The sequence below is a fragment of the Suricata suricatta genome, chromosome 8, assembly GCF_006229205.1.
Source record: "Suricata suricatta isolate VVHF042 chromosome 8, meerkat_22Aug2017_6uvM2_HiC, whole genome shotgun sequence".
In the NCBI taxonomy this organism is placed as follows: domain Eukaryota; kingdom Metazoa; phylum Chordata; class Mammalia; order Carnivora; family Herpestidae; genus Suricata; species Suricata suricatta.
In genome coordinates, this window is record NC_043707.1 from 134876929 (window position 1) to 134890066 (window position 13138).

Consider the following 13138-nt stretch of genomic DNA (forward strand, 5'->3'; position numbering starts at 1 on the left):
GGGATGGGGGTGGGGACAAAGGATGGTCCAAGGTAGTGACACAGGACGGGGAGATGCGAAGACCAGGGGGACGGCGGCGGGGGTGGGGGGCTTGGTACCAGGAGATGGAGGACGAAAAGACGGGGACAGGGGGACGGCGGATGGAGGATGGGGGGCTACCGGGGACCAGAGGACCGTGAGACGGGCAGACGGGGACGGGAGGCGCGGGAGGACGGGGGACTGGCAGACGGGGGGCGGGTAACGGCGGCCCCCGGGAAAACGGCCAGGTCTGGCGGGGCTGCCTCAGCGCCCACCCAGGACGGCCACCTCTCGCGTCCTACCCAGGCCCGCACGCAGCCCTCGGAGTTGTCGCCGCTGAGCACGTTCCAGGCGCCGGTGCCACTGAGGCCGGCGGGCGGCGGGGGCAGGGAGACGTTGGGCGGCGGGGCCTCGGTTCCTCTGCGGGCCCGGGAGCCCGGCATGTGCGGGACCGCGGCGGGGACAGCGCGGGGAGGAGCCGGGGAGGAGCCGAGCTGAGCGGGGACGCACCTGCTCCGACCCCCTCCAGGATCCCAGCTTTCCTATCCTCGGAGACACTCCCTCTTTCCCGCCCCCCCCCCCCTCCTTCTCCGCTTGAACTCTAAACCCAGGCGCACCCCAGGCTGTTCCAAGCCACACTTTTTTCTCTGCCTACCCGGTAATGACCAAGGGCATCTCCTTCAAACTCGAGGCATTAATTAATTAGTGTTGCAGCTGCAAATGAAAGGTCAGTAAACCCCGCTCTAGTGGTCTCAGTCTATGGAGAGGTTTATTTTTCTTACCTATCAAGCCGTCCTGGGATGAAAGGTTGCTGGTGATGATCTGGATACTTCATTCCACAGAAGCAGCACCTCTCTGATTCTCTGGCCTTTTATGCTGCTGGTTGGTCACCTCGCCATCGGGGCTGGCTGCTGGCTCTCCAGCCACAACATCCACGTTCAAGGGGAGAAGGAAGGTGCACCTGCCATTATCCCTTCATCAGATTTGTTTATGCTCATTGGCCAAATCTGTGTCACATGCCCCTTCTTTTTTCTTCTTTGTTTAATGTTTATTTTGAGAGAGAGAGAGAATGAGTCAGGAATGGGCAGAGAGAGAGAGGGAGAGAGAAAGAATCTCAAGTAGGCTCTGAGCTATCAGCACAGAGCCCCACATGGGGCTTGAACTCATGAACCATGAGATCATGACGTGAGCCGAAATCAAGAGTTGGAGGTGGACTGAGCCATTCAGGCACCCCATGTCACATGCCACTTCTAATTGCAAGGGAGTCTAAGGAATCTCTCATCTCTCTTCCATCTTGACAGGAGAGGAAGGCAAAAGAGATGGGGGTTGGGAATGAAGGCTAACCTACAAGATTAGCCACAAACACCATCTTCTACAGGCTGACCCAAAGACTTAGAAGTCCATTTTTGACCTCACCCGTGTATTTTAAAAAATATTTCATTTTTAAGTAATCTCCCTACCAAGGTAGGGCTCAAACTTACAACCCCAGGATCAAGAGTCGCCATGTTCTACCAACTGGTTCTACCAGCCAGGGGCCCCATACTCAAATCTATCAATAGTTAATATTTTCTGAGTGCTTCCTATGTATATTACCACTTGTCACAAAATCCTACTTCTCCAATAGTTACTTTATTATGTCCATTTGACAGAGACAAAATCTGAGATAAAGAGAGGTTAAGTAACCTGCCCAAGGTCATTCAGTTGGTGGAAGAATCTGGATCCCAGGCAGCCTGACTGCTGAGCTCCTGAGCCACCTCTCACTGCCTACCGGATGTCTCCACTTGGATGTCTGAAACGCATCGCAAACCCGTCCAGGATGGCATGCCGCGGGCATTCCCCGGCTCTCCTTACCTGTGTGAACCACTGGACTGGTTTCTCAGCCCCCTGGCCGCTCAAGCCAGATACCCCGAGGACACCGTGGATTTCGCCCTGCTCTGCCCTTCCATTTCCCGAATCCGCTGGCAAGGCTTGCTGGTTCCACTGTCCCAACCCAAGCTGCCGTCATGTCTTGCCTCCTCCCTGAACTTGCTGCTTCCGCTTTGATCCCACCAGACCCCTGTCTCCACCCTGCAGCCAGGGCAAGCTCTCGAGAAACGGAATTCAGATCTTATCACTCTGCTGTTTAAAACCCTTCCGTGTTGTTCTATTTTTTATTTTTCTTTTAATGTTTGTTTTTGAGAGAGAGAGAGAGAGAGAGAGCGAGAGAGCATGAGTGGGGCAGGAGCGGAGAGAGAGGGAGACCTAGAATCCAAAGCAGGCTCCAGGCTCTGAGCTGTCAGTACAGAGCCCGACATGGGGCTCGAACTCGTCAACCGCAAGATCATGACCTGAGCCGCCGATGTTGGACGCTCAACTGATTGAGCCACCCAGGCGCCCCTGTTCTATTTTCTTAAAAGGAAATTTGCACTCTGTCCTATGGTTCATAAGGCCCTTCCTGGTTTGGCTTCTGGATACTTCTCCCACAAAATCCGGTCTCCCTGGACTCAGGAGCCCCAATCACACAGCTTTGCTTTCTTTGTCAGGGTCCTTGTATATAGTGCTCCCCCTTCCTTAGAAGTGTTTCTCCTGGTTTTTGCACGGCTAGGTCCTTCGTTTCCAGTTCATGAGTCACAATTAGCGCAACAGTCTTTTCTAATCATGCTCTCCAGCGATGGGAGTTTCTCCCAAACACCCTGGCCTCTTTGCAAACCTACTTCATTCTCCTAGAAGCGGAGTGAGTTCTCTGCTCAGGGGCAACGAGGTGACCACCCATCCCGGTCCCCCCAGGACTGAAGGAGCGCCCAACCCCCGGGAGTTTCACAGCGACAAGCAGAAGAGTTCTAGAAAAACTCATTTCCAAGAAAACGAGAAAACGAGAACCACAATCATCGAAACATTCTTTCTCTACGAGATAATCTGTCAAACACTCTAAACACAGGGTAGTTCCAGTTTTTGCTTCTTCCCTTCTCTCTCTGGGAGACCGTTCTGACGTGTAGGCTGCTTAGTGTATAGGTTATTATTGTCCCCCCAACTTAATGGCTTAAAAGTAACACAAAATAATTAATTTCCTCATAAATCTGCAAGATGGGCATCGCTCAGCGAGGCTGGCTGTGTGCACACAGCACAGGCTGGGGTAACCTGACCCCCGTTGGCAGGGCGCGACAAGACAGTTCCAGAACGGCTGGCCTGTGGGTGCTGGCTGTCTGCCCGCTGGGAGCCCAGGTCCCTTTCCATGGGGGCCTGTCCTCGGACCACTTCCGCTCCCCCCCAGCATGGGTGGCTGGGCTCTAGGAGAGAGTGTCCCAAGAGAACCAGAAAGATGCTGTACTGTGTTTCATGACCTGGTCTCAGAAGTCACATAACATCGTTTCTACCTGAGTCACGGGCTTTTGCCAACCCACAGGGAGCAAACTCGGACCGCATTTCTCGATGTCACGTTGTAAGAAGAGCGAGTGGGAGGGGGGGATCTTGTGACAGCCCCTTGGGAAACACATAACCTGTCACGTTTACCTATTCTGCTCTGACCTGCACACCAACCTTCAATTCCAAACCTTCTTTTTTTTTAACTTTTAAAAAATGTTTATTTTTGAGAGACAGAACATGAGCAGGGGAGGGTCAGAGAGAGAGGGAGACACAGAATCAGAAGCAGGCTCCAGGCTCTGAGCTGTCAGCACAGAGTCCCACACGGGGCTCAAACTCACAAATTGTGAGATCGTGACCTGAGCTGAAGTTGGACGCTTAACCAACTGAGCCACCCAGGCTCCTACAACTCCTACCTTTTTCCAGACGTCCTCAGCCGGTGGAGGGTAAGGCTCTTTATCTCGGGGTGATGATGTTGGGTGTAGAGAGTACTCGAAGGAAAATTTTTTTATAAAGAGAGGCATCTGGGTGGCTCAGTTCGTTAAGTGTCTGACTCTTGAGTTTGAGCCCTGCATCAGGCTCTCCACTGCCAGCTTGGGATTCTCTCTCTCCCTCTCTCTGCCCCTCCTCTGCTCTCTCTTGCTCTCAAAATAAAGAAATAACATAAAACAATTTTTTGGAGTTTAAAAAGATGTTATTTTTGTTCATTTGTTGCTTTTTTCATCTTATTTTTCAGTTGGTTTAGAACTTGGACAAAATAAATACTTGACTCTCTTCAAAAATCTCTAAGAGTTGGGGCGCCTGGGTGGTTCAGTCAGTTAAGCATCCAACTTCAGCTCAGGTCATGATCTCACGTTTGTGGGTTTGAGCCCCGTGTCGGGCTCTGTGCTGACAGCTCGGAGCCTGGAGCCTGCTTCCCATTCTGTGTCTCCCTCTCTCTCTGCCCATCTCCGCTCATGCTCTGTCTCTCAAAAATAAATAAACATTAAAAAAAAATTTTAACCTATGAGATCTCTAAGAGTCATCTTTCCAGAACATCCTTCTGATACACTTCTGGTAACCATTTACTCTGCATCACATCTCTGCCTACTTCCTTCATAATTAGCATAACCCACAGTTATCTTTTTTTGGTTTGTTTATTGATTTCCTGAAATTTTCATTACAATGTCAAGGGCAGAGACCATGTTCATCTCATTTGCCTCTATAGCACCCCCAGGGCCTAGGACGGTTCTGGTCAGTGATCCGTAAATGCTAAATGAATGGCTACGACCTTTTCCAAAGGAGAAATGCCATTTTTACTCAGAGCGGCACTGCCTTGCCCAGAATAAGACTGTTGATTCTTCTAAGTGTGAGACATTGATTCCCTTGGGGGCATGTGACAGGCTGATAACAAATCCTGGGATTAGCTATATCTTGCTATTTGTTGTTTATTTTGTTTTATTTATTTGTTTATTATTATTATTTTCAACATTTATTTTTGAGAGACAGAAAGACAGAGTGTGAGCAGGGGAGGGGCAGAGAGAGAAGGAGACACAGAATCCAAAGCAGGCTCCAGGCTCCGAGCTGTCAGCACAGAGCCCGACATGCGGCTCGAACTCACAAACTGTGAGATCATGACCTGAGTCGAGGTCGGCTGCCCAACCGAGCCACACAGGTGCCCCTATATCTTGCCATTTAAAGGGCACAGCACTATGAACTCTGACCAGATTCCTGGAGCATGAAGCCAGTTTAAATTCCAGAAAACTGATGGAGCAGGACATGAAGGAGTCATAACTTACTGCCTACCCTTAAAATTTTATTGTTCTAATTGTTGGCCTGAAAATGAAACTCACAGAAATAACTAATAATAATTTTAGCGTTGTGCTAAATTTGTGCTATGGCTTTTGGCCAACTTGAGCAAGGGCCGTTTAGAATGGATAGAGTTGAACTTCATTTGCAGTGGACATAGACGGGGCTTGGCCATGGGATAGAGAGTAATTTTCTCTTCCACAATTCTTTTTTTTTTTTTAAGTTTATTTATTTTTGAGAGAGAGAGAGAGCATCAGAGAGAGGGGGGGACAGAGGATCCGAGGTGGGCTCTGCACTGACAGCAGAGAGCCCGATGTGGGGCTCGAATTCATGAACCGTGATATCAGAGCCTAAGCTGAAGTCAGACGCTTAACCACTCAGGCACCTCACTTCTCCATAATTCTGAGATCTTTCTTCTAGATGAGGACCAAAAGTTATCTCCGGAAAGAGAAGTGGGATTTATTTAGCCAATTTGAGCCCTTTCTTTACCTCCATTGGATACCAGCAAAGTAAATCATAAAGTTATAGCCAAGTTGGGGTCCTTAACCTGTGTGCCAACACCGCTCCTCCTTGACAAAAGCAGATGGTGAGGGTGGGGGTGGGGCGCCTGGGTGGCTCGGTCGGTTACGAGTCCTGCTGTTGGTTTCAGCTCAGGACGTGGTCTTTTGGCTTCATGGGTTCTGAGCTAGCAGCACAGAGCCTGCTTGGGCTTCTCTCTCCCACCCTCGCTCTCTGCCCCTCCCCCACTTGTGCTGTGTCTGTCTCTCTCAAAAGAAATAAACTTAAAAAAACACAAACGGACGGGAGTCAATGACAGGCTCTTGCAGTGGATCCAGTTATGTCACCTGATGGGGTCTGGCACTGGCTCAGCAAAGAAAGGCGTGGACACTGTGGACGCTTGGTGCCACCCATACTTCCGGTCCCCAGGGCAGGGAAACATGGCCATCATGGAGCTGGGCCCAGGCCCAGGGGAACGATCGGAGTAGCTTAAGGCTCAGGCAATCACAGAAATCCTAGCTCCTTTGACAGTGATTGGCTTTAAGGACCAGCGGGTTTCAGTGAATCCGAACCAGCCAAGGATATATACTGATAAGCCTGATAGGCTTGTAGGGAAAGCTGTTCCTTTGGTTTTACAAAGCCCTGGGGAGCCAGGCTTTCTCCACACTTTTGAACGTGGACAAGGAAGCCTTGTTCTACAACTCAAGGAACAGCAGGCTTAGGACACTGGGACCTACACAGTAGAGGACTGAAAAGACCCTGGGTCCCCTGATGACCCCATTGGCTCCCGGTACCCATGCACCGGGATCCTGCCCTCTGTCTGTACGTCTGGGTATAAGTGTCCTTATTGTTCAGATGACCTGGAGCTGAGCTGCAGTGAAAAATGCCTGACATAGAAAATAAATAAAAGTAAACGTTTCTCTTGTCTCCCCGAGTAACTTACTTGCCTTTTGAAGCCTCTTTAAAGGCAGAAGAGCTAATTATGGTCCAGTTCTGAGCATGTTTAACTTGCTGAGGCTTCTTAGCAAACGTTAAGTAAAATACTACTTCAGGAGTGATACTGTTTTTTTTAATGTTTTTTATATATTTTTAAGAGACAGAGAGACACAGCAGGAGCAGGGGAGGGTCAGAGAGAGAGAAAGACACAGAATCTGAAACAGCCTCCAGGCTCTGAGCTAGCTGTTAGCACAGAGCCTGACGCAGGGCTCGAACCCACCATCCGTGAGATCATGACCTGAGCCGAAGCCGGATGCTTAACCGACTGAGCCACCCAGGTGCCCCAATGGTTATTTATTTTTGAAGGAGAGACAGAGCGTGAGCAGGGGAGGGGCAGAGAGTGGGGAGACACAGAATCGGAAGCAGGCTCCAGGCGCCGAGCTGTCAGCACAGGGCCCGATGCAGGGCTCAAACTCACAAATCGTGAGACCATGACCTGAGCTGAAGTCTGATGCTTAACTGACTGAACTAGCCAGGCGCCCCTATTTATTTTTTAAAGTTTTATTTATTTAGTAATCCCTAAGCCCAGAGTGGGGCTGCAACCCATGACCCCGGGATCAAGTATCACATGCTCCTTCCGCTGAGCCAGCCTAGCGCCCTGGGCAAATGATTTTTTTTTTAATCCCTCCTTTCTGCTTGCCCGTCCTCCCCACTTCTCTGAGCCTCCTGCAAAGCCCTTAGTGCCACTGTAACTGCCATGTCGTGCCCGCTCTCTGTACCTCCGTGTAGGTTCTTCCTCCCAGCTAAGCTAAGGTTGCCCGAGTTGGAAAAACAAAAGCCCCCAAATCAGAACAGAAATAGGACCCCTTGAATTTCAGGTAAGTGACAAATAACTTATCGTATGAGGAGCCCCTCTGGAGCGCCCTCCACCCTGGCTTCCTGTCCCACGGGGCCTGAGGGGGCTCTTTCTGAGGAAACCAGCAGGAGGGATTCTGGAGAGTTCTTTGCTGATGCTCAAAATGTAGCCTTGTCTCTCTTGCCTCCTAACTGCAGGCAACCCGGCGGCAGAGACGGTCTTGGGCTCGTGTGCTCCCCGCGGCACTTCACGTCGTAACAGCGTTCTCAGACATGCTTGCTGGTCACCCACAGGAGGAGGGACAGGTGGCAGCTGGGTGGTGAGGGGACAGGTGGCAGCTCTCCACCAGGTCAACTGCATTTCGGAGCTGGACGGTCCCCAGAGGTCACTGCATTATTTTACAGAAAGAGATTCTGAGAGTCCACGGCCCCACCCCCCACCCCAGTCAGGTGCCTGGCATGTCTGGTGCTGGAAGCTTCTGCTCTGTCCTGCTGTCACCAGGGCTCCAGGGTGGCACTACAGTACTGGAATGGGCTCCTTCCTTCATTCCTTCCTTCCTTCCTTCCTTCCTCCCTCCCTCCCTCCCTCTCTCTGATTAAAAGTGAACTGCGCTAAAATGAGCAACTCAGGAAACAGCAGGTGTTGGCGAGAAGGAGGAAGGGGACACCTTTGCGGCGGCGCCGGTGGGAATGCAAACTGGGGCGGCCGCTCTGGAAAACAGAATGGAGGTTCCTCAGAAGACTAAAAATAGAGCTACCCTACGACCCAGCAATTGCAGTACTAGGAATTTATCCAAAGGATACAAAAATGCTGATTCAAAGGGGCACCCCCCTAAATGTTTATAGCAGCGCTATCAACAATAGCCAAAGTATGCAGAGAGCCCAAATGTCCATCAATTGATGAACGGAAAAAGAAGTTGTGGTATAGGGGCGTCTGGGTGGCTCAGTCGGTTAAGTTGTCCGACTTCGACTCAGGTCATGATCTCACGGTTCGTGAGTTCAAGCCCGTGTAGGACTCTGTGGTGACAGCTCAGAGCCTGGAGCCTGCTTTGGACTCTGTCTCAGTCTCTCTCTGCCCCTCCCCTGCTCTCTCTCTCTCTCTCAAAAATAAATAAACATTAAAAATTTAAAAAAAAGTTGTGGTATAAATGGCATGTGACTCGGTGATCAAGAAGAATGAAATCTTGCCACTTGCAACAACGTGGATGGAACTAGAGTGTATTATGCTGTCAAAGACGTAGTCAGAGAAAGACAAATAGCGTATGATTTCGCTCCTATGTGGACTATAAGAAACAGAGAGGGAGGCAGACCAGGAGACTCACATACAGAACAAACCGAGGGGGGCTGGAGTGGGGGGGGGATGGGCTACATGGGGGATGGGCGTTAAGGAGGGCCCTGGGTGGGATGAGCACTGGGTGCTGTATGCACGGGACGAATTGCTACATTCTGCTCCTGGGAGCATTATCACACTATATGTTAATTAACTTGGATTTAAATGCAACTTTGAAAAGAAAGTGAACTGTGGCTGCTATCGTCTCCTCCCTCTGGGATTTCACTGCCCCGATTCCAAGGACCTGCTAACACTGGTGGGTTCCTTCTGTGTAGACAGAACACACACACACACATCACCACCACATTATCATATGCTGAAAGTTTTATTTATTTGTACTCCTCCACTTGGGGTGGATGAAAATGTCAAGATTTGCCTAAAAGGGGTGCCTAGGAGGCTTAATCAGTTAGGTATCTGACTTTGGCTCAGGTCATGATCTCACGGTTCGTGGGTTCAAGCCCCATGTCAGGCTCTGTGCTGACAGCTCGGAGCCTCCCTCCCTCTCGGCTCCCCCCCTGCTTGCACTCTGTCTCTTTCTCAAAAATAAATAAACGTTAATTTTAAAAAATTGCCTATAAATTCATTCTTTGAAGAATAGTATGTCACAGGACGCTTGGGTGTCCCAGTCAGCTGAGTGCCCTGCTCTTGATTTGGGCCCAGATGATGATCTCGTAGTTCATGGGTTCAAGCCCTGTGTCAGGTCCTACACTGACCGTGCGGGGCCTGCTTGGGATTTTCTCTCCCTCTCAAAGTAAACAGATACACTTACATGCTGCATAAGATGTAAGACGTTAGGAGCACAGGCTCTGAGGACACACCGCTCATTCAAGCCTTGAGTTTGTCATTTACACGGTTCCTAATTGTGCCTTGTTTCTTTGACTCACACACACCCAGCACACAGTAAGCGCTCAATAAGTGTTGGCATTATCAACTTCAAACGGCTGGTAGACTAGATACAGATTTCAGGGACGGACACTGACGTCCTCACCGCTAGGTGGATGCCAGAGGATGTTTTAGATCGTGAGACCCGTGGGAGCGAGTAGGAGCAAGGCGGGGGGGCGGGGAACGCCCCGTGACACCCAGAAGGAAATGTTAAGGAGCCCGTTTCACAATATAGTGACCTCTGGGCCAGGACAGAATGAATCTGAGTTTGCGGTAAGAAAAACAGCAATCCTACCCTTACCACGCGTGCCGACCCTGAGGAAACGCTTCCTTCCGCCCGCACGAGGCCCTCAGGACGGCGGGAGGGCAGGAGCACCCTCTGATCGAGCAGACGGCCGAAGTCACCCCTCGGGCCCGGTCTCTACCCTGACCGTCCAGGAGGACCCACTCCTCCGAGCACACGTGTCCCCGCAACGGGAAACAACAACAAAATCCGTCCACATGTTGTATATTCTGCTGAACGAAGCGGCCAGTAAAGGAATTTTGTTCATTTGCTGCATTCAAATTATACAATGTAAGGGGTAAAGGAGCATGAAAAAACACCAGCGTCAAACACAAAAGCACCAGCTTTACAGATTTCCCACACTCAAAATTCACGTTACAAAAGCAAATTATGAAAAAGGCATGATAGGAAATGCAGCAGTATATTTCCTTCTTCCTCAGTGGAAGTCACAGCAATTATTAATATTTATTCCCCTGTGAAGGGCACTGTTCTAATGTCCATTATCAAAACAGGAAACTCTGCCCCTGAGGTCACCCAAAACTGTGCGATTCTGCAGGGGCATTAGCAGCATCTTCGGTAAGAGGACAAAAGGCGGAGCAGCCCGTCTCGTGTACAAAGGTATCGATTCACAAACAGCCCAAAAATAGGCCAGTTTCACTATCACCAAGTCTCCCGGGCGGTTCCCAAACGCTTTATCTTGACCCAGCGGGTCGGGAGGTCAGTGTACTCACAGCTGCGTGGGGTGGGCAGTTCTAGGGAGGAAGGCACCGCGGTGTAAAAGAAGTTTCTACAAAATAAGAGAGAGCGAAGTTTGTGGCAATGGACCCTTCTGCAGCCGGCACCCCTGTCACGTGGACTACGTGTAGTTTTCCAGAAGAAATCTTAGGTTTCATTTCGGGAGCTTCGTCTGCTTCTGGGCGGTCGTTTTTCAGTACTGCCTCGACTCTCAACTCCAAAAAGGTAAGGAGGGGGAGAAATGACCTTCATCTCCCTGATCGGAGACGCTACCCTTCACTCCTTTGGCAGAGAGAGACTGAAACCTACTGGTGCCAGGCTCTGCACCCCTCCTGGCCTTTGTGAGGCTGGCCTGTTGGCTTTAGTACGGGTAAGTCAGGGGTGGCTGGATGGCTTAGTCGGTTGAGCTCTCGATTTTGGCTTGGATCGTGATCCCGGGATCGTGGGATCAATCCCCGCGATGGGCTCCATGCTGAGTGTGGAGCCTGCTTGGGATTGTCTCTCTCCCTCTGCCCCTCTCCTGCCCCTTGCCCTGTCTCTCTTAAAAAGAAAAAAATAAATAAGTCAGCAGATGTAGGGTACATTTGCCAGGCTTTTTAAAAATGATTTTGTTTTTGGGAGGGTGCCTGGGGGTTCATTTGGTTAAGCAACCAACTCTTGATTTCAGCTCAGGTAACGATCTCACGGTTCATGAGATCAACGCTTGTGTCGGGCTCGGTGCTGATAGCGTGGAGGCTGCTTGGGATTCTCTCCCTCTCAAAATAAGTAAATAAACATTTTAAAATCAAAAGATTTTAGGCGATCTCTGTTCCCAACATGGGGCTCGAACTCACAGCTCAAGAGTCACGCGCTCTGACCGCTGAGTCAAGCAGGCGCTCTCCCCACCCTCTCTTTTCTTCTTGTAGAGATTGTATTCATCTGCCAGCTTTAACATTTTCTTTTTTCTTTTTAACTTTTTAATGTTTATTTTTTATTTTATTTTTGAGAGAGAGAGAGAGAGAGACAGAACGTGAGCAGGGGAGCGGCAGAGAGAGAGGGAGCCACAGAATCCGAAGCAGGCTCCAGGCTCCGAGCTGTCAGTCCAGAACCGGACGCAGGGCTCAACCTTGCGAACTGCGAGATCATGACCTGAGCTGAAGTCGGAGGCTCACCCGGCTGAGCCCCCAGGCGCCCCGACATATTGTTTGATGGTGCAACCACACAGCTGTACTTCCTTTCTTTGGTGGGGTTAGCAAGCCTTCCTCTAGATGGTGTAGGTATGAAATATAAAGTGCATAAAGGGAAATTGTTCTATTGGCATCAGAAATTGAACTTTTTATCAGGATGATTTTCATGTAACAAGAAACTACTCTATGAAAGCTATTTCTGTCCTTTTTTTTGCCCTTACCGCTTGGTAACATTTCCACAAAATTTTAATGCAGCAGACTATATAGAACAAGCTTGCATCTGTATCATAAAAACTATGGCTCTGATGATTATCTGGGAGTTCTACTTTGGTTAAAGTCCATACGAAAGGGAGACAGAAAAAGTGCGAGAAAGTAGACCGTTTTCCTGTAAACTTCACGCGTGGCAGGCTCACGGTGGGCTGCGGCAGGAACAGCGGGCTCCTGAGAAGCGCAACCGAGAACTTCAGAGTGAGATCACGGCGTGTTCTTCCGGACCCCGAGCCAGAAGAACAGCTGAGCCAACTCGGTGAGGCGTTTCTCAGGACGTTCTTAGGACCTCTGCTCATCTTTTGATCATCAAGCCGTCAAGAAGGGCGAATAGCCCTGATACTTCCTAAAATCCTTGAACAGGAGCCCCGTGCTCCGTGGTCCGCTCTGCTCCGGCGGCAGGATGGCATCTCTGAGGTTGTTCCCGCAGAGATAGCAAGAGGACAGACGGACACCCAGATGTGCAACTTTTTAATTTACGACTGATTTTTACCAAACTTGCAAGCTTTCGTTTATGAATCAGGATGCAATTCCCTTCCCCAGGCCACTCTCTGCCTCCGGTGGGGGTCAGAAACCCCTGGCACCTTCCTGAGGATCTGAGGGCTTGGACTTCTCTCCCAGCCTCAGAAGGAGGGCGCCAGGGAGGCGTGTCTTGGCAAAGCTGAACTGGCCAAGTTCTGACCTGTGCCAGGGAGAGCGAACCGTTTGCAGTTTCTGCCGGGCACACCGCGTAGCCGAAGGTGACCGACCAGCGGTGCGTTTTACACGACCATGATCATAAGAACGGTTTCCTTGGCCCCCCTCGGTGAAGAAGGCCTAGGAATGGGCACACACAAGATGTTAATTCCCTTTCTAGCCCAAGTTAGGATTTTAAGTGGACTCTTTTCCCACTTTGCTCCTTTTACGTGGGAAACCAGAGGGGTGCTTTCCGACTTATGTGCAGCCAGTGTGACTGAATGTCTTCTGGTTTTAGTGCTGCTAATCCCTTGTTTTAAAGATTAAAGGATTTGGACATTCTTTAAAAAAAAAAAAAACACTATG

At 50.2% G+C, this 13138-nt stretch overlaps 1 protein-coding gene across 1 annotated transcript in view; it reads right to left on the minus strand.

Annotated features, from left to right (window-relative positions):
• RBP7 (retinol binding protein 7) overlaps window positions 1-461 on the minus strand; it is a 16611-nt gene extending 16150 nt beyond the window's left edge. The window contains 2 exon segments of the mRNA XM_029945917.1: window positions 99-219; window positions 321-461. Coding sequence (XP_029801777.1) covers window positions 99-219; window positions 321-461 — 262 coding nt within the window.
• Window positions 462-13138: the final 12677 nt, after the last annotated feature.